Genomic DNA, 21,440 nt, shown 5'->3' on the forward strand with positions numbered 1-21,440 from the left:
ATGGGTTGCTGTCGGCTTAATGGAGATTAGTTTCGGAAGTTGTTAAAAGTTATGATAGTAGTAATTTGTAGCCATGTGTATATCTATTTTAACCTGTGTAAATTAATAAAATGTTTCTTTTAGTTCAATGCAAAACCTCGACAACTGGTGGTCTGATTCCTGCATTTAGAGTTGCATCTCAAACACAACAGTTAAAATTATAGGTTATGACAGTTGTTTAAGGTTCCCCTCTGGAATTTTAAATAGCTCCGCTGCATCGGTCATAACAATTGGGGGCTGTGCCGGGATAAATTATATTTCTAATTCCTTGATTGGTTAGGAATTGGTGAATCTTAAGCTCATGAGTACGAGAGGCACTTTGAATTCAGGAGTTGGTGAGGTATTTTGGAAGTGGTGAGACTGCAAGATAGCTTTGGCAATTGCTAAAACTTGTCTGGGAGTAGAAGAGATAACTCAGATTGGGTTGGACAGAAGAAGCATAAGTAAATTAACAGAACTGGCAGGTAAGTTAAAATTGGGGTTATCTGAGGGGGCTAGGAAATCAGGTATAGTTAAAAGTATTGCACAGTATCTACAGTTGGAAGTGAAACCTGACACTAGTGAGTCACAGCTGGAGGTAGTGAGACTTCAATTGCAAATGAAAAAGCCTGAATTAGAAGCAAATGACAGAGAAATGGCTTTTAAAAGGGAATTAGAACTTGCGAAGATGGAGAAGGAGGAAAGAGAGAGAGAGAGAATTCCAACTGAAAATGTTGGCAGTTAGAAAAGTGGGGACATGTTTAAATTTCTATAAGCTCTTCCAAAGTTTGAGGAAAAAGATATTGAAGCATTCTTTATTTCATTCGAGAAGTTAGCGAAACAGATGAAATGGCCACAGGAAAACTGAACATTATTATTACAGTATAATTTGTTAGGTAGGGGGCTTGAGGTATATGCTTCACTTTCAGAAGAAAAGTCAGTGAATTATGATTTGGTGAAAAAAGCTATTTTAAGTGAATATTAGTTGGTTCTGGAAGCATACAGGCAGAAATTTAGGAATATGAGAAAACAGCCTGGACAAACTTATATTGAGCTTAAAAGAGTAAAACAAAATAATTTTGACCGGTAGGTACGGGCATTAAAAGTAGAGACAACCTATGCAGCTCTTAGGGAAGTTATTCTTTTGGAAGAATTTAAAGATTCAATCCCTTCGGTACTGAGAACTCATGTGGAGGAACAGAGGGTTGATTCTGTAAGATAAGCAGCAGAGATAGCTGATGATTATGAGTTAGTTCATAAGCTAAACCTTTTTCTCCGTCTCACTTTCAAATTGGAAAAGGATAAAAAGTGGGATGATAAAAGGAAGGTGGGTAGTCAGGGAAAAGGAGTAGCTGGAAGTTCCCAGGGAGTTTTTTCTCAGAATGAAAAGGAAGGTGCTAAAGGTAGAAGTGACATTCAAAAATTGAGGTGTTTTCATTGTAATAAAGTGGAGCATATGAAGTCAGTGTGTTAGAGATTGCAAGAAAAACCTGTAGGAATTATTGGGGTACAGAAAAGCTCTGCAAGTTAAAATACTGTGGGTTCTGAGGTTCAGGCATAGGAGAAACCAGTGGTTTGAGTGCAGGTGAAACAGGGAGAACCAGTGAAAGGTAAAGAAGTGGGAATGTGTTCACAGTTTACTCAAGGGAATTCTGAGGAGGCTGGTTGCAGAAATGTTTAAAGACTTTGTATGTGAAGGGAAAGTGTTTCCATGTCTAGAGGGTGGAGCAGGTAAAGATGTTAAAATTTTAAGAGACACAGGGTCTAGTCAATCTTTAATGTTGTGGGATAGTGATATTTGTTGTTCATAGAGAGTGTTACAGGAGAAGGTAATAATAAGTGGGGTTCATGGAGATGCTAAACCTATTCTGTTGTGGAAGGTAAATTTAAAGAGTAAATGGGAGATGGGTGAAGTTATAGTTAGAGTGGTGGAAAAATTGCCCATTGCAAAGGATCAATTTATTCTGGGTAATGATATAGCTGGACTGCAAATGTGGGTGATGCCTGTGGTAGTTGAGCAGCCTGTAGAAGTGTTTTCAACAGAAGTGCTACAGAAGGAACATCCTGGATTGTTTCCTGATTATGTTATAATGAGATCTAAGGACCATAGGGAAGAACAAAATAAACAATATGAGCAAATGGTGCAAAGGCAAGAACAAGGTGTCGAAATCCAATTAGCTGCCACCGTATTTGACAACATGGTTCAGGAGGAAGGAATGCAGGGCTATTCAGCTGAAGTGATTAACTCAAAGAGGTTAGTGGAGTTACAGAAAAATGGTTTGCAATTAAAACAGTTATATCAGAAAGCTTATTCAGAAGCCGGAGCAAAATGTATTCCAGTACGTTATTATCTTTGAGGGAATATATTAATGAGAAAATGGCGGTCGGATCATGTCTCAGCAAATGAAAGCTGGAGAGAGGTGCGTCAGATTGTTATCCCATTAGGGTAGAGAAATGAGATTCTGAGGATTGCTCATGAAATTCCAATGAAATATTGAGTTGCCTTCCAAGCAACTGTCAAAGTGATTTGGAAAAGCTATTGCAGTCACACAAACCAATTTGTGGAAATGAGTTGGGAAAGCTTTACATGACGTATATATAGAAATGTCATCTTCAGCGAGGCAACAACCTTATAGATTAAATCCGGCAAAGTTATCACAAGTACAAAACGTAATTGATTTCATGCTTCATATCGAATCTAGTTGCAGTAACTGGAGTTCGCTTATTGTACTGGTACTGAAACCGGACGGAACACAAAGACTGTGTGTGGACTATCGAAAGGTGAATGCGGTGACAAAAGCGGATTCATATCCCATACTACGATTGGAAGATTGCATTGAGAAAGTGGGACAATCAGAAATTATCAAAAAGATTGAGTTACTAAAAGGATATTGGCAGGTACCATTATCAGAGAGAGCAAAGGAGATATCAGCTTTCGTAAGGCCAAGTGGACTATATCAGTTTAAAGTCATGCCATTTGGTATGAAGAATCACAGAATCACAAAACAGTGCAGAAGAGGCCCTTCAGCCCATCGAGTCTGCACCAACACATGAGAAACACCTGACCTACCTACCTAATCCCATTTAACAGCACTTGGCCCATAGCCTTGAATGTTATGACGTGCCAAGTACTCACCCAGGTACTTTTTAAGGGATGTAAGGCAACCTGCCTCCTCCACCCTCCCAGGCAGTGCATTCCAGACCATCACCACCCTCTAGGTAAAAAAGTTTTTCCTCACATCCCCCCTAAACCTCCTGCCCCTCACCTTGAACTTGTGTCCCCTCGTGACTGACCCTTCAGCCAAGGGGAACAGCTGCTCCCTATCCACCTTGTCCATGCACCTTATAATCTTGTACACCTCGATTAGGTCACCCTCTCAGTCTTCTTTGCTCCAATGAAAACAACCCAAGTCTATCCAACCTCTCTCATAACTTAAATGTTTCATCCCAGGCAACATCCTGGTGAATCTCCTCTGCACCCCGTCCAGTGCAATCACATCCTTCCTATAATGTGGCGACCAGAACTGCACTCAGTACTCCAGCTGTGGCCTCACCAACATGACCTCCCTACTTTTGTAATTTATGCCTCGATTGATAAAGGCAAGTGTCCCTTATGCCTTTTTCACCACCCCACTAACATGCCCCTCCACCTTCAGAGATCTATGGACACACGCCAAGGTCCCTTTGTTCCTCAGAACTTCCGAGTGTCATACCGTTCATTGAGTACTTCCTTGTCAAATTACTGATCCATCTAGCTCTGCGTTAAAAATGTTCAAAGATTCTGCTTCCACCGCCTTTTGAGAAAGAGAGTTCCAAACACTCACGACCCTCTGAGAGAAAAAAATTCTCCTCATCTCTGCCTTAAATGACCGACCCCTTATTTTTAAACAGTGATGCTAGTTCTATATTCTCCCACAAGAGGAAACATCCTCTCCACATCCACCCTGTCAAGACCCCTTAGGATCTTAAAGGTTTCAATCAAGTTACCTCTTACTCTTCTAGACTCCAGTGGGTGCAAGCCCAACCTTTCCTCTTAAGACAACCCACCCATTCCTGGTATTAGTCTAGCAAATCCTCTCTGAACTGCTTCCAAAGCATTTACATGTTTCCTTAAATAAGGAGGCCAGTACTGTACAAAATACTCCAGATGTGGTCTCACCAATACCCTGTGCAATTGAAGCATAACCTCCCTACTTTTGTAATCTGTGCCCCTCACAATAAATGATAGTATACTATTATCTTTCCTAATAACTTGCTGTACCTGCATACTAGCCTTTAGTGATTCTTGGCAAGGACAGCCAGATCCCTCTGAATCTTAGAGCTCTGCAATCTCTCACCATTTAAATAATAAGCTTTGTTTTTATTCTTCCTGTCAAAATGAACAATTTTATATTTGCCTACATTTACTCCATTTGCCAGAGGTTTGCCAACTCACTTAACCTATCTAAGTTGCTTTGTAGCCTCCTTATGTCCTTTTCACAATTTACTTTCCAATTTTCCTTTGCGTCGTCAGCAAATTTAGCAACCATTCCTTCGACCCATTCATCCAAGTCATTTATATAAATTGTACAAAGTTGAGACTCCAGCACTGATCCCTGTGGCACACCATTCGTCATATCTTGCCAATCAGAAAAATACCCATTTATGTCTACTCTCTGTTTCCTGTTAGCTAGCCAATCTTCTATCCATGCCAATATGTTACTCCTACTCTGAGGTTTTGTTTTCCACAATAACCTTTGATATGGCACGTTATCAAATGCCTTCTAGAAATCTAAGTACAGTACATGCACCAGTTCCCCTTTATCCATAGCACACGTGACTCCTTCAAAGAACTCCAATAAATTGGTTAATCATGATTTCCCTTTCACAAAACCATGCTGACTCTGTCTGATTGCCTTGAATTTTTCTAAGTGCCCTGCTATAGCATATTTAATAATAGCTTCTAACAGTTTCCCCAGGACAGGTGTTAGGCTAACTGGCCTGTAGTTTCCTACTTTCTGTCTCCCTCCCTTTTTGAATAAAGGAATTACAGTTGCTATTTTCCAGTCTAATGGAACCTTTCCCGAATATAGGAAATTTTGAAAAATTAAAACCAATGCATCAATCATCTCACTAGCCGCTTCTTCCAGGACCTTAGGGTGAAGTACGTCTGGACCTAGGGATTTGTCAGCCTGCAGCCCCAACAAATTGCTCAATACCACCTCCCTGGTGATTGTAATTTTCCCTAGGTCCTCCCTCACTTCCGTTTCCTGATTTACTACTATTTCCGAGATCTTACTTGTGTCCTCTGCAGTGAAGCCTGAAGCAAAATACCTGTTTAATTCATCTGCCATCTCCCTGCTTTCCATTATCAATTCCCCAGACACACTTTCTATCGGGCCAATGCTCAATTTGTTCACTCCTTTCTTATTTAAATATCGATAGAAACTCTTACTATCCATCTTTATATTACTAGCTAATTTTCTCTTTGTACTCCAACTTTTCCCTCCTTATTAATCTTTTTGTCATTCTTTGCTGTTCTTTATATTCTTTCCAATCTTCTGACCTGCCACCCATCTTTGCGCAATTATATGCTTTTTCTTTCAGTTTGATACTGTCTTTAACTTTTTTAGTTAACCACGGATGGTGGGTCCTCCCCTTGGAATTTTTCTTTCTCATTGGAATGTATATATTCTGTGTATGCTGAAATATCCCTTTATATGCCTGCCACTGAACCTCTATTCGTCAGTTCATTTTAGCTCGCTCTGCTTTCATGCCCTCATAATTGCGCTTATTTAAATTTAAAATACTAGTCTTGGATGAACTCGTTTCTCCCTCAAAATGAATGTAAAATTCAATCATATTATGATCACTGCTACCTAGAGGTGTGTTCACTACGAGGTTATCAATTAATGCTATCTCGCTGCTCAATACCAGGTCTAGTACAGCCTGCTGTCTGGTTGGCTCCAAAACACGCTGTTCTAAGAAACTATCCTGAAAACATTCTATAAATCCATGCTCACTACCTTTGCCCGTCAGATTTTTCCAGTCTATATGTAGATTAAAATCCCCCATGGTAATTGCTGTACCTTTCTGGCAAGCTCCCATTATCTCTTCTTTTATATTTATACTCTGTCCTACCATGTAGTTACAATGAGGAGGCCTGTACACCACACCCACAATTGGCTTCTTGCCTTTATCATTTCCTATCTCAACGTGACTCCAGGATTTGCTTTTATTCATTCAAGGGATGTGGGCTTTGTTGGCTGGGCCAGCATTTATTACACATCCCTAGTTTCCCTCGAGAAGGTGGTGGTAGTGGTGAGCTGCTTTTACAGTCCATGTGGCATAGTGCTGTTAGGAAAGGAGTTCCAGGGTATTGACCCAGCGACAGTGAAGGAACGGCGATATATTTCCAAGTCGGGATGGTGAGTGACATGGAGGGGAACTTCCAGGTGGTGGTGTTCCCATCTATCTGCTGCCTTTGTCCTTCCAGATGGTAGTGGTCATGAGTTTGGAAGGTGCTCTCTAAGAAGCCTTGGTGAATTCCTACGGTACATCTTGTAGATGATACACACTGCTGCTACTATGCGTTGGTGGTGGAGGGAGTGAATGTTTATGGATATGGTGCGAATCAAGTGTGCTACTTTGTCCTGGATGGTGTCATGCTTCGAGTGTTGTGGGAGCTGAACTCATCCAGGTAAGTGGGGAGTATTCCATCATACTCCAAACTTTTTTTTATTCATTCATGGGATGTGGGCATCGCTGGCTAGGCCAGCATTTATTACCCATCCCTAATTGCCCTTGTTCAGAGGGCAGTTAAGAGTCAACCACATTGCTGTGGGTCTGGAGTCACATGTAGGCCAAACCAGGTAAGGATGGCAGATTTCCTTCCCTAAAGGACATTCGTGAACCTTGAAGATGGTGGACAGGCTTTGGGGAGTCAGGAGGTGAGTTACTCTTTGCAGGATTGCTAGCCTCTGACCTGCTCTTGTAGCCAGAGTATTTATAAATCTAGTCCAGTTCAGTTTCTGGTCAATGCTAACCCCCAGGATGTTGATAGTGGAGGATTCAGTGACGGTAATGTCATTGAACGTCAAGGGGCAATGGTTAGATTCTCTCTTGTTGGAGAATGTCATTGCCTGGCACTTGTGTGGCCCGAAAGTTACTTGCCACTTGTCTGCCCAAGCCTGGATATTGTCCAGGTCTTGCTGCATTTGGACATGGACTGCTTCAGTATTTGAGGAGTCGTGAATGGTGCTGAACATTGTGCAATCACCAGCGAATTTCCCCACTTCTGATTTTACGATGGAAGGAAGGTCTTCGTTGAAGCAGCTGAAGTTGGTTGGGCCAAGGGCACTACCCTGAGGAACTCCTGCAGTGATATTCTGGAGCTGAGATGACTGACCTCCAACAACTCAACAACATGTAGACAGCAGACACACAAGAACCATGCTTCCACGTTAATCATAATTGAGTAGACAATTGTGGTGCCAAAACAACACTTCTGCTGCTTTGACAACACTGGAGGGAACCCCTCAATGTTCGCCAGAACAGGTGTTTCAATTGATGGTGATCTGTAGGCTCTTCCACAACCTGCATATCCCTTAGCACCAGAATTCAACTAGAACCTCAGGCAGTGACCACGTGTGCATCCACATTCCATTCATCATTCGACTCCAATTTCTGTGAATAAAACCCTCAGCTCCCCATTGTACGACAGTCCCACACCTTAGCATCCCTGTTATAAAACATCAGTGTTCTCTTAGATATCATCCTGAACTAAAAGCCACTACAATCCAACCATTCCACATCAACATTACCAACAAAACATTAAATATTCCATACAAAACTCACCCTTAGAGATTTTGCCAGGCCTAGTGGTTCAACACAATTCTACCTCAGTGCTGCAGCATGGCTTGATGAAAACTATTGATTTTCAGTGGAAGAGACTGCTGATGGTCTTGCAGGACAGTCAACCAGCTCTGGGCCTGGAAGACCTCGCTTTGCACACTCTGGCATGGGTGGCAACAGTGAAGGCTGGCTAACTGACAGGCAACATCAACGGCACTGGCAGAATGGCAGTCAGTGGAGAATGAATGTGCCATCCTGAGAGAGCAGGGTTCATGCTCCACAGTGCCAAGGTTCCCAAGACGGGTCTCAGGAGTCCTTGTATTCAGCTGCAGTAAGATTGCTGGACTACTGCTATAACTCAAAATCTCTGTGAGCTCTGGCATCTGCAATCATGATGGCAGCATTCAAAGCCGGCATGACAAGAAGCTAAGATTTCATGGCCTCAGTGTCAGTTTACACAGCAGCACTCAAATTGTAGGTGCCTCCTGCTTTTGCTGAAATAGAAGCTCAGCCATCAGCCCAACCCTGGCTCCGTCTTTGGGGACTGCCTCCAGTCCCAGCAGTAACCACTACTCCAATGCTCAACTCAAGCCAAAGCCAATGACAGACCTGACAGTTATTAAGTAGCTGCAGGGCATGCCAGCAAACATTGGTAAGCTCACTACCAACTCTAACAGCAGATATCCCACCCCCAGCACAAAATTCAACCCACTGTGTTGATTGATCAATCACAAGATTATATCTATGCCACCAATGGCTTTTGATTAAATAGTATAATGTGAACATTAATCTAGTGTTCAAATAAAAGATATGACTTGTCTAATGCTCAGACTGATTTAACTGTTAAAATATCTTACCATTTAGGAAAGTGATGTATCTACGAATAGAATCTTTGAAATCTTTCTTCTCTCTATCCCCATGTATTGACTGATTTAGTGCTCCCCATTTTTCAGATGTGGAAATAGCTGGCATGAAAATATTTTCCAGCATAGTCACAGCACCGGTGAGAATTCCATCAGTACAATCCAGGACACAAAAGGATACCTCCTGCAAGTAGGCATAATAATTAACTAAATGTAAGTATTATTAAAACTGTAATAATTCCTCAATTTCTCATCTATGTCGCCACACACATAAAATGAAAGATTATATACAAAATCAAAATACGGGGGATGCGGGAAATCTGAAATAAAAAGAGAAAACTCTGGCAATACTCATCCGAACTCTGGTGAAAGGCCACGACTGAAACCATTAGCTCTGTTTCTCTCTCCACAAATGCTGCCAGATGCACTGAGGATTTCCAGCATTTTCAATTTTTAATTAAAGATTATCCACCTGATAGAGTCATTGAGATTCTATGAATCTGAAACATCCAGCGTTCACTGGTAACACTTTGATCAGTCAAGAGCAAGGGTGTGGGAAAATACAAAAACAACAACTACTCACACTTATATAGACTGTTACAGAGCACAGTTATGATAGTACAAACTTTTAGAAAACTGATTTAAAGGTTTTTTTTAAATTAAAACCTTGGACTGAGTTTAAAGATGGTTTTAAAATGGCTCCAAGCTACTGGACAGAATTGTGGATTTAACACTGGGTCTCCTCTTCCAAGATGACAAAAGAAAGCCTTTAATTTAATTATGGTTCACTGTGGTCTCGTCCAGAAGATAACAAAGATTTGTTGCCGCCTCATTGCAAGAATGTAAATTGTGCCTTAACCAGGACAAAAGCAAAGAATCACAGGTGAGAGAAGGGCTGTTCAAAGTGTCGATGCCTTATTTGGGAGATGACTTGGCATTTTATACAGGTCACATGATAACAGCGCCCATCTTAGCTTACCTGCAAAAAGCATTGAAAAGGGCAGATCCACAGAGAACCATCTTGAAGAAGTTTTAACGCAAGGAGAGATCGAGAAAGGCATCGAAAAACAGCCACAGGTCTGCTGTAAAGTAACTAAGTAACTGAAAGCGCCAAGCCTGCAGAACAGAAAAAAGGAATCTTCTCTGTTCCCTGTACACCTGATTCCACCTACCAAGCTCCCAGTTAAAGCAACCTTCAGCATTAAAAGCCATCACAGCTGATTCAGCTGCAGAGACAACTCTATTGCCTCAATACCTTCACTTTAGACAACACAGCACCTCGACTTCAAAACATATTAGGCCTACCCTGAATATGGACTAATCTTGATTTACAATTATAAGAATGGGTACGTCTTAATTTTTATCTAATCTTTGAATGTTTGTGTTAGCAACTTTGGCCAGAATATTCCATTCTTGAGTTTAAGTTTCACGGCTGGTGCGGAAGTGAGTGATTCCCTCTGTGGGGCAGAACGGCTGACCGCGCACAATTTAAACTGTTCAACTTGTTACATATGCACCTGCAAGGAGTTCGCTGAAACTCATGGCGGGGGTGGGGGGGCAGGAAGTTGCCATCCCCGCCATTACCTCATTGAGTTGAAGGTTCGGGAACCATACTTAAACGGCAACCAGACAGCCATTCACTCACTGCAAGCCAGGAGTTCCAAATATTGCTGAGACCACAATGTTGCAGACCAGACAATGTGTGGCCCCACAGTTCAGCGAAGCCTCCCTGAGGATTCTCCTCCAGGCCATCGAGGGAAGGCAGGAGGTCCTGTTGTCCAGGGATGGCAGCAGGAGGCTTTCCACTTGACCATGGTGTCCTCGACAGTTGTTGTAGCGGAGGTTTGCGCCCGTGGAGCCCACCAAAGAACGGCCCAGCAGTGCAGGAAGAGAATGAACGATCTGCTGAGCACCACCAGGGCAAGTGGCACCATCTACTCACTGCAAACTGACGCTAATAAAGGCATCAGACAGTGTAAGTGTACGAGTGCACAGGGATGTCAGACAGGACTTGGGTTGCAAGACTCAGTAGCAGATGGGACGTGCATTGAATGTGTACCAGCCACTACGTGCCCACAATCTTCTATCAGTTGCAGGACATCAGGCTTGTTAATGACTTACTGGGCATGCATGCTCCTAAACTGCTCATGCACCCATTGGGATGACATTCAGTCCTCCAGTCTTTCAGAAGGATTGCCATGCAGATATTAACGTATATAATGTTATTGGAAATTATTTTAAATTGGAATTGTAGTAGGGTATGTGTCTGTGGGTGCGAGTATGTGTGTCTTAATTGGATTAAAACCAGCAAGTCTGGGTGCTTTGACGTATAGTAGTTCTGAGATGTTAAACAATAAGGTAGAGGGTACATTTGCATTTCGTTGAATAAACCATTCAAAGGCTGGGGGTGAAATCTTGCACCTCGCTAGGAGACACCAAGCAATATGTTTATATTACCGATAAAATTAGTACTATGAAAGGTGTTTTATTGTTAGAAAAGGTGGAGTTCAAAGGGCCTGGTGATACAATGAGACTTTGCATTCAAAGGGAAGGCTAGGTATATACAGAAAAGAGTTTTGTGTGTGTAAGTCAGAGACATGTAAGATCTAAGCCGCCTGTCAGCCTACAACGGTGCAAAGGAACCAAATTGAAAGGAACCTCATTTTCAATTCATAAGATAAAATATGCTTTGTCTGGTGTCTGTTTAAGTCTATGGGTTATTGTTGCCTTGGTGAAGATTTACCTGGGAGTGATTAATTTGGAGATTTGTTTAATAGATATTATGGTAATAATTTGTAGACACGTGTATGTGTTTAATTCCTTGTTAAATTAATAAATGTTTAATTTAATTTATATAAAAAGCTTCTTGAGGCTTGGTGGTTTCATTCCTGAATTCAGAGCTGCATCTTAAACATACCAATTGAAAATATAGTTTATGACAGTTGTTTAAAGTTTCCCTCTGGGATTTTAAATAACTCAGCCTTTACCAACTGCTGTTCCATAACAAGGACAAAAACACCCACAATAAGAGGGAGCGGGCCAAGAACAGAGGTGGCATTCCCAACATTCAGGTCCTCACCCCTTTAAAGAAGCAGGTCTCCAAGGTAGCTGGGGAGGAGCAGGACTGTGACTGTGCTGAAGATGAGTTGGGTCTCCCCCAGAATGCCAGTGAGGATGCCTCCTGTCTATAGTTGTCAGATGCACCTGCAGAGTAGTACATTGCTTTAATTAAGGACAGGAGTATGCTTAGGCATTCACTAAATCTTTGGCAATCTCTCCTTTGCCTCCACCTATCACTGGCCCTCTACCCAGCTCTACCTGTCCCACCCCCCTCAGCCAGCTTATATTTCACCTCATTTCTATATTCCCTCAGTTCTGATGAAGAGTCATACGGACTCGAAACGTTAACTGTATTCCTCTCCGCAGATGCTGCCAGACCTGCTGAGTTTTTCCAGGTATTTTTGTTTCAGATTTCCAGCACCAGCAGTATTTTGCTTTTAAGTCTAAAAGTGATGTAGTTCACTAGGGTCTTAGATCTCAACAAATGAAACTCTGGGAATATGAGGGGCAAATTCACTAGGGTTGATTGGGAAATTACATTAAAAGATATGATGTAATAAGCAGTTACTAACATTTAAAGAACTAATACATAGTTTGCAACAAAATGCACAAAAACCCAGCAAGGAACGTGGCTAATGAAAGAAATCAAAGATTGCATTGGATCAAAGGATGAGGTGTATAAGGATGCCAAACAAAAAGGAAAGCCTGAGAATTGGAAACATTTTAGAATTCTTCAAAGAAGGACCAAGAAAAAGATTAAGAAAGGGAAGAGGCATACAAATTGGCCAGAAAAAACAACAGACCTAAGGATTGGGGACGCTTTAGAATTCAGCAAAGGAGGACCAAGGGATTGATTAAGAAGGGGAAAATAAAGTATGAGAGTAAGCTTGCAGGGAACATAAAAACTGACTGTAAAAGTTTCTGTAGGTATGTGAAGAGAAAAAAATTGGTGAAGACAAATGTAGGTCCCTTACAGTCAGAAACAGGGGAATTTATAATGGGGAACAAAGAAATGGCTGACCAACTAAATACATACTTTGGTTCTGTCTTCACAAAGGAGGACACTAATAACATACCAGAAATGTTGGGGAACACAGTGTTTAGCGAGACGGAGGAACTGAAAGAAATCAGTATGAGTAGGGAAATGGTGTTGGAGTAATTGATGGGATTGAAGGCCGATAAATCCCCAGGGCCTGATAATCTACATCCCAGAGTACTTAAGGAAATGGCCCGAGAAATAGTGGATGCATTGGTGGTCATCTTCCGAGCATCTATAGACTCTGGAACAGTTCCTACAGATTGGAGGGTAGCTAATCTAACCCAACTACTTAAAAAGGGAGGTAGAGAGAAAACAGGGAATTATAGGCCAGTCAGCTTGACGTCGGTAGTGGGGAAAATTCTAGAGTCCATTATTAAAGATTTAATAGCTCAGCACGTGGAAAACAATGGCAGAATCGGACAGAGTCAACATGGATTTACAAAAGGGAATTCATGCTTGACAAATCTACTGGAATTTTTTGAGGATGTAACTGGTAAAGTTGATGAGGGGGAGCCAGTGAATGTGGTTTATTTGAGCTTTCAGGAGGCTTTCGACAAAGTCCCACATAAGAGATTAGCATGTAAAATTACAGTGCATGGGATTGGGGGTAGTGTATTGAGCTGGATAGAAAACTGGTTGGCAGACAGGTAACAAAGAGTAGGAATAAACATGTCTTTTCCCGAATGGCAGGCAGTGACTAGTGGGGTACCGCAGGGATCGGTGCTGGGACCCCAGCTATTCACAATATATATTAGTGATTTAGATGAGGGAACTAAATGTAATATCTCCAAATTTGCAGATGACACAAAGCTGGGTGGGAGGGTGAGCTGTGAGGAGGATGCAGAGATGCTTCAGTATGATTTGGACAAACTGAGTGAGTAGGCAAATGCATGGCAGATGCAGTATAATGTGGATAAATGTGAGGTTATCCACTTTGGTAGCAAAAACAGGAAGGCAGATCTCCGGCACTTGGAAGGCTGCTCAGTCTGAGTCAGACAATGGGCCTCTGGAAGCGAAAGCCAATTCAATGCTGGAGATTAAATAACAGGTGGCAGAACATCAGGCAGAGATTCGACAGTCACTTAGCAGACTAGAGACAGCGACGGAAGAGTCCGTCCACATTCTATCTGATATCATGGCTCCGATATGTGAGCGCCTCGAGGTCACCATGGGACCACCCATTGAGTTCTTGGTCCAGCAGGTGTTGCCGGATTTGCGCTCAGCCTCGCACTCCATGGCCACACACCCTGGTGAGCACCATCAAGATGTAGGCAACATGGAGACGAGGCACCTTGACCTCCCTCCAGGAGTCAGGGCAGGGCCTTTGGGCACCCACAGGGAGGTTGAAGGGGCCTCCTCTCAGGAAATTCCAAGGGTGTGCAGCCGCTCAGAGTCCCCTCTGCCTGTGACCCCAACCACTCCAGCTGCTCAGGCCACCGAGGACTCTTTGCCCCTAAGCAGGCAGGAGCCCTCCAGCCCTCGGGTCCATCAAGGTCATTACAGACATCAAGACGTCGTAGTCAGCAGGCTGCCTCCACTTCTGCTGTGGATGTCGGGGCGGCAGCCAGGCGGACCAGTAGGGTTAGGAAAGTTAAGAAATTTTGATTTCACTTTTGGATCACGGATATAACTGTAAAGAAATTGCACTTTTGTAAATACATTTGATGGTTATGTGAATGTTTTGGCCAACTGAAACCATTGTGAATTTGTACGCTGGAACCTTCTTATGTTGGGGTTTAGCCATCCTCCCACTCAGTGACAGTGTCCCACTGTGAGATTAACATTCATGTGATGTCAACCTCAGGTGAACTAGTCTCCGTACCCTTGTGTGATCTCACGGAGATGTGTTTAAATCTTTATTTGATGTGTGTGATGTAAGCGTTTCTAACCCTTCTTCCTTAAGGAACAACATTGAGTGAGGGCAGTTCATCAGCATTGATATTCTAGCAGCATTTGTGTTTCCTCAGTGGTAGCGGCAGAAGACAAGACATGCTTGGGAGGAGGAGATCCTTAGGCATGTCCACATCTCAGTTTCAGCAATGTTTGCAACATTAGATGGCGGCAAAGGGTTCAAGTCTTCTCTTGTAACGCTCTTGTTCCTCTGTGGACTCTCAGTTCCCAGAGGGTGCGCACTCACAGGGCACTGCAGATCAAAGCAAAGGTCATGGCTTAGCGACTCAGGAGGCCAGAACGCACAAATGTGAATGCAGAACTTGTTCTCACTGCAAGTAGTTAGTTATCCACTGTTATGTAAAGAAATGGCATTGAGGGCTAGGAGAGATGTGGCCATATGCCCTCACTTAACTTCACTCTTCCTGGAACCTGTCAGCAATTAAAGTATCAAAGGCACATCTCCCACACCTTCCTTCCTCCATGGCATGATCGCACTCACACTAACCCTCAGCAGCCTCATAAGGTTCCTGGGCCTCCAGATCTTCATTCTCCGATGAGTTCCCATCCTCCTCCAATTCACCCTCTGGCAGGGGTTCACCTCTTTGCACTGCCAGATTGTGAAGAGCGCAATACACTGCGATGATGCGGGAAACCCTATCGGGAGTGTATCGTAGTGAGCCACCTGAGCAGTCCAAGCTTCTGAAGCGCATCTTCAGAAGCCTTACGGTCTGCTATATAAGGGAATATATGGAGTTGTGAACAGCGTCATACCTCTCCTCGTGACGACGTTTGAGGGCGCCGCATCGGTGCCAGAAACCAGCATTTCAGTGGGCACCCCTTATACCCAAGCAGCCATCCCTGCAAACGTAATGGTCCCTCAGGCACCTGGGAGTGGCTCAGGATGTAGGAGTCATGTCAACTCCCAGGGTTCTGTGCACAAACGTTCAGTATGTGCTTCTGATGATCACACACCAGTTGTACATTGATGGAATGGTAGTCCTTGCAGTTTATAAACATTAGGGGCTGCTGCCATGGAGCCCGTATAGCCACATGGGTACAGTCTATTGCATCCTCCTGATGACGACGAAGCCGTTGAATCTCGCAGTCTGACTATCTTCATCCAGAGCAAACCTGACATAATGATGGGCCTCCCTGTAAAGGGCACCTGTAACTTCCTTTATGCATCGATGTGTTGTGAACTGAGAGATGTCACGCAGGTTCCCTTTTGATCCCTGGAAAGACCCAGAGGCAAAGAAATTAAGCACAGCGGTCACCTTCAAAGCCACGGGAAGGGGATACCCTCCAACTCCAAGTGGCATCAGGTTATCACGAAGAATATGGCACATGTGATGTACCAGAGCTCGGGACAAGTTCAGACATGCACGGCATTGCCCCTCACTCATTTGTAAATAGGAGACTCTTCTACGATAAACCCTAGGTCTGGCGATGCACCTCCATTGTCTGCATCTCTCCTCCTGACCCTTCTGCTCATGCTCCGGCTCTGCCTGACCCTCAGGTGTGGCCTCCTGCTGGAGCTGTGTGCGGTGTCGCCTCTCCCTCCTTCGCCTCCTCCATTACATTAGGACCCTGACAAAGGCCACATTGAGCCCCAGATCCATATGTGCTTTTGCCTTCTCTCTGAAAGGAAACATTGAAGACATTAATGACTCAAGGGGCAAGAAAGTAAAGTTCAGAAGATGGAACGTATGGGAACTTAAGAGTCCATAGTTTTTCCTGCCCTACTTACGTGGTGGCTGATACTGCCTTGTCCCTGAGACACCAGCACACACATCAAGGTGGCACCACAGATATGTAACATATCCTGTAACATGTAACAAGCCCTGCATGGGATGCTAAGGTTTAATTGAGATGAGTGCCCCAACCTCGCTCTGTGACCCAATCTCTAATGTGGCATAGTAATGACCAATCAGTTGCTCATGGTCAATGAGTGGATGCCCCTTGGCCCATTAGGAATGTCAAATCTGGTGAACATGACAGGCCTTCATTGATAGAATGCCATATATGATGCAGCTGTGCCTCCTTTACTATTGGCTGTGCTCCCAAATTCCCATCTAAATTCCTGTGTGTTACTCTTGAGCTGCAGCGACTGTGATGTGAAGCCACTGAGTTCTGGTAGCCTTTTAACAGTGCTAATGAAGCCATTAGTTTTCTGTGGCTTTCTTCGGAAGTCATCCTCCTTTCTTACTAAGCAGCCTCCTGCTCACTCTTGCGGCAACAACAGGTTAAGTGTCCGACCCCAGAAAGGCCCAATTGTGTTCGCCCTTCGCCCTCACAGCCGTTCCACAGCCTTCCTCCCCCTTTGCCCCCCTCGTGTTCGCCCTTCCCCATCACTACCATTCCACAGCCTTCCCTCCGCTTTGCCCCCCTCGTGTTCACTCTTCCCCCTCACATCTATTCCATGAGATGTTAATGAATGCAAATGGCATTCACGCCACTAGTCAGCAGGATAACAGACCCACCCTTAATCTGCCACCAGAATTGCAAACTGTTTTTCCAGCGGATTTCCAACTTTTTGCCTGCCACTGGATTCTCCACTCCCGCCCACTGCGAAATCCACCGTGGGCATGATGCAAAAATTCCCCCCTTTCTGTCTGTCTTCACGAAGGAAAATAGTAAAAACCTCCCAGAAATAATGGAGAATCAAGGGACTAATGTAAACGAGAAAGAGCAAGATATTAATATTAGTACAAAAATAGTACCAGAGAAATTAATGGGGCTTAAAGTAGACAAATCTGGAGCTGGTGATTTTTTAAAAAATTCATTTATGGAGTGTGGGCATCGCTGGCTAGGCCTTAATTTGTTACCCATCCCCAATTTCCCTTGAGAAGTTGGTGGTGAACTGCCTTCTTGATTCGCTGCAGTCCCTGTAGTGTAGGTACACCCACAGCGCTGTTAGGAAAGGAGTCCCAGGATTTTGACCCGGCGACAGTGAAGGAACAGCGATATAGTTCCAAGTCAGGATGGTGATTGGCTTGCAGGGGAACTTCCAGGTGGTGGTCTTCCCATGTGTCTGCTGCCCTTGTCCTTTTAGATGGCAGCAGTCATGAGTTTGGAAGGTGCTGTTTGAGGAGCCTTGGTGAGTTCCTGCAGTGCATCTTGTAGATGGTACACACTACTGCCACTACATCCCAGAGTGTTGAAAAAAGATGGCTGTAGAGGTAGTAGATGCATTGGTGGTCATCTTTCAAAATTTTATATTCTGGAAATGGTTCCTGCAGATTGGAAGGTGACAAATGCAAATGTAACCCCACTATTTAGGAAAGGAGGGAGAGAAAAACAGGGAACTACAGACCAGTTAGCTTGATATCAGTAATAGGAAAAGTGCTAGAATCTATATTAAAGGATGTGATAACAAGGCACTTTGAAAATAATGGGAGGAATGGGCAGAGTCAACATGGGTTTATGAAAGGGAAATATGATGGTAGGAATGGGCAGAGTCAACATGGATTTATGAAAGGGAAATAATGTTTAACAAACCTGGAGTTTTTTGAGGATGTAACTAGCAGGATAGATAATGGGGAACTGGTGGATGTTGTATATATAGATTTTCAGAAAGCTTTTGATAAGGTCCCATGCAAGAGGTTAATAAATAAAATGTATACTGGCACAGATAGAGAACTGGTTAATGATCAGAAAACAGAGAGTAAGAATAAATGGATCATTTTCAGGTTGGCAGGCTGCGACTAGTGGGGTACTGCAAGGATCAGTGTTTGGGCACCAATTGCAATCTATATTAATGATTTGGAAATAGGGATTAAAGGTAATATTTCCAAGTTGCAGATGACATAAAAAAAGGTGGAAGTGTGAGTTGTAAGGAGGATGCAAAGACACTTCAAGGGGATTTGGAGAGGCTAAGCGAGTGGGCAAAAAATTTGGTAGATGGAATACAATGTAAAGAAATATGAGGTTATCCACTTTGGCAGGAAAAACTAAAATACAGAGTATTTCTTAAATGGCGAGAGGCTGCTGTGACAAACCCCAAAGAGAAAAAAAGGTACAAAATACCTTTAAATCAGGGGCTGGAACTACCATTCCCATCGGGCCTCAGCATTTCAGCGCATGCGCCAATGGGAAATTTGTGTATTTTATCATTTCCAGTCAGGTAAATGGCCCTGTATGTTGGGGAAGGAAACAGTTAAAGGGGTTCAATTGCTAATTATTAGTTAACAACCTCAGTGCACATTTGGTGGTATAAAAGGGATAACAGGGAAGACAAGTTTTGTTTGTGGAGAGTTTTATGACCAGTAATAAAACTCTATCTGAAGGAGCCTGACTTGGTTTTGGTCTTCATTTCCAAACAACTATTAGAGCTGAACAGTGATAGCTGAGAATGGTTCTGATCCATCGACCTCTGGGTTATGGGCACAGCACGTTTCTGCTGCGCAACTCTGTTTAAGTAAAAAGATTGGAAACTACTTCAGACAAAAGACTGTATTTGGAGTTAACTTTAAGAGCAGAGTTTGGAATTACTCAAAAATGGCTGAATCAAAATGTAGAGTTTCGAGCTATGATTACCCACCAACGTTTTCTGAGAGTGAACCTGATGAGCAATTGAAGAATAAAGTAACCATGTGGACATGGGTTACATTCTTGCCAAAGAAAAAACAGGGAATGGCCTTGGCACTTTCGTTACCATACAAAAGTAAAATAAGATGTAAAGTATTTTCAGAGTTGAAGCCTGAGCATTTGGACACAGATGAAGGTTTGGAAATATTACTAAATTTTATGGATAAGATCTATCAAAAAGGTGATTTATTAAATGCTTACGAGGCATGGTCAGATTTTGACCAATTTAGAAAGTTGAAGGATAGTTCCAAAGAAGATTACATAATGGAATTCAGTAGACTATATGCAAGTTTGCAAAAGTTCGATCTAGAAATTCCCCAATCAGTGCTGCCATTTAAGTTACTAGACTGCCAGAGTATCAAATATGGAGAGGCTTCTGGTTCTGACGGGAGTTAAATTTGCAGAAAGTCACACACTACTGGAACAGATGTCAGAAGCTCTAAAACAAATTCCTCGGAAAACATTCTTTTCCAGCTGCATTCATGGCGCAAATGAGCTATTCAGCGGCAAAACACAAAATGCAGGATACAATGTTAACAGGATGGCGAGGTCGTCTAGAAGCAGGACGAAAGCATCAGTATGAAAGGAGATTTGTAACTAGAAAACATGAGGAGAGAAACACCTTTGACAATTATAGCAGGAGAAAAGAATTAGGGAATTGCAACAAAAGAATGAACCCCAGAAATGACCAGGGTGTGGTCAATTGGTGTTTTAGATGCGATTCAAAATACCATTATGCAATAAACTGTCCTAAACGATACAATAAGGTGTTCAAGATTAAATATGAGACAGAAGACTGAGAAGAAGGTGGCGATATTGACCAAAGAGAGGGCATTGTATTAGTTACAAGAAGTTTCGGCCCAGTGGTGAACATCTTGGTTGCAGAGTCCTTCAACTGCGCGGTGCTAGTTAGCGGATGCTCGTCTACAGTCTGTGGAATAGACTGGTTAAAATGCTACCTGGACTTCTTAAATGACAAGGATCAGAATAAGGTTAAAGAATTTGAGAGTTCCACCAGTTTTAGATTTGGAGATGATAATACACTAAAATCTTTTAAAAGGGTAGTGATTCTCCGTAAGATAGCTGGAGTCAATCATTTCATCAGCACAGACGTAGTGTCTAGCAAAATCGTTACTATTGAGCAGGTCATGAATGAAGAAAGCTCAAATGAAGCTGGACATGGAAAATGACAAGGTATTTGGAAAACCTGTGGATTTACAATTTACACAATCTGGACACTACCGTATTCCTTTAATGAAACCTAGCTTTCCTACTAAGGACTTTAATGTCCTTAGCATCAGGGGATAAGAATTTAGAAGACAAAAAGCTAATTATGTTAAAATTGCATTGGTAGTTTTCCCACCCACCAAATGCTTGGGAATGTAAGTCCATTGATATTAAAGCTGCCTTTTTGCAGGGACACCAAACTCAAAAGGGAAGTTTTTCTCCATTCACTCAAAGAGGCGCCAAATGCAGAAGGGGCACTCTGGAAGCTAAATAAATGTGTACATGGTTTAAATGACACCTCCAGAGTTTGGTATTTCTCAGTGATATCAGTTTGGTTAAAGTTGGGCTGTCTTCAGTATGAAGTAGATCCTGCAATTTTTTATTGGCACCATGGAGGGAAACTTTCAGGCATCTTTATGATGCATGTAGAAGATTTTTTGCGGGGTGGTAGTAGTGAATTTGAAACGGTTGTCATTAATGGGCTCAGAACAGAGTCAGACATCTGGTACGTTTAAATACATTGGATTGGAAATCAGGCAGAGCAGGTCACACATCTTCTTACATCAGCAATCCTACTTAGAGAACATCAAGTCCATTGCAATTAGTCGTGGTTAGGCCTCCCAGAGAGATACAGCGGCTTCTGAAACTGAAGAGGGACTCATAAGTCTAGTTGGGCAACTCAATTGACTCGGCAAGCAAACGAGCGTCCAGACTCAACTGCCTTAACGTTTCTAAGGCGTACATGTCCTGCGTCCCATCAGCAGTTGTCATGCTCAGGTTACCGTCGGGTCTGGGCGGAACTTGTTCCGTTCTGCGCTCGGGCGAGGTCTGCGTCCTGGCACTGCAACAACCTGCTGCTGGAGGACGAGCGGTTCCTGGACTTGTTCCGTCATTTCTGGACCAGGGGGCTTCCCGTCCTT

The 21,440-nt window shown here is 43.0% G+C and overlaps 1 protein-coding gene across 1 annotated transcript in view; it reads right to left on the minus strand.

The window, feature by feature from the left end:
- Window positions 1–21,440, minus strand: part of LOC144681152 (dynein axonemal heavy chain 8-like) — a 1,929,890-nt gene that overhangs the window by 1,854,840 nt on the left and 53,610 nt on the right. The window contains exon 5 of the mRNA XM_078542879.1: window positions 8,709–8,898. Coding sequence (XP_078399005.1) covers window positions 8,709–8,898 — 190 coding nt within the window. The remainder of the gene's footprint in view (window positions 1–8,708; window positions 8,899–21,440) is intronic.

Source organism: Cetorhinus maximus, chromosome 5 (assembly GCF_964194155.1).
Source record: "Cetorhinus maximus chromosome 5, sCetMax3.hap1.1, whole genome shotgun sequence".
Lineage (NCBI taxonomy): Eukaryota > Metazoa > Chordata > Chondrichthyes > Lamniformes > Cetorhinidae > Cetorhinus > Cetorhinus maximus.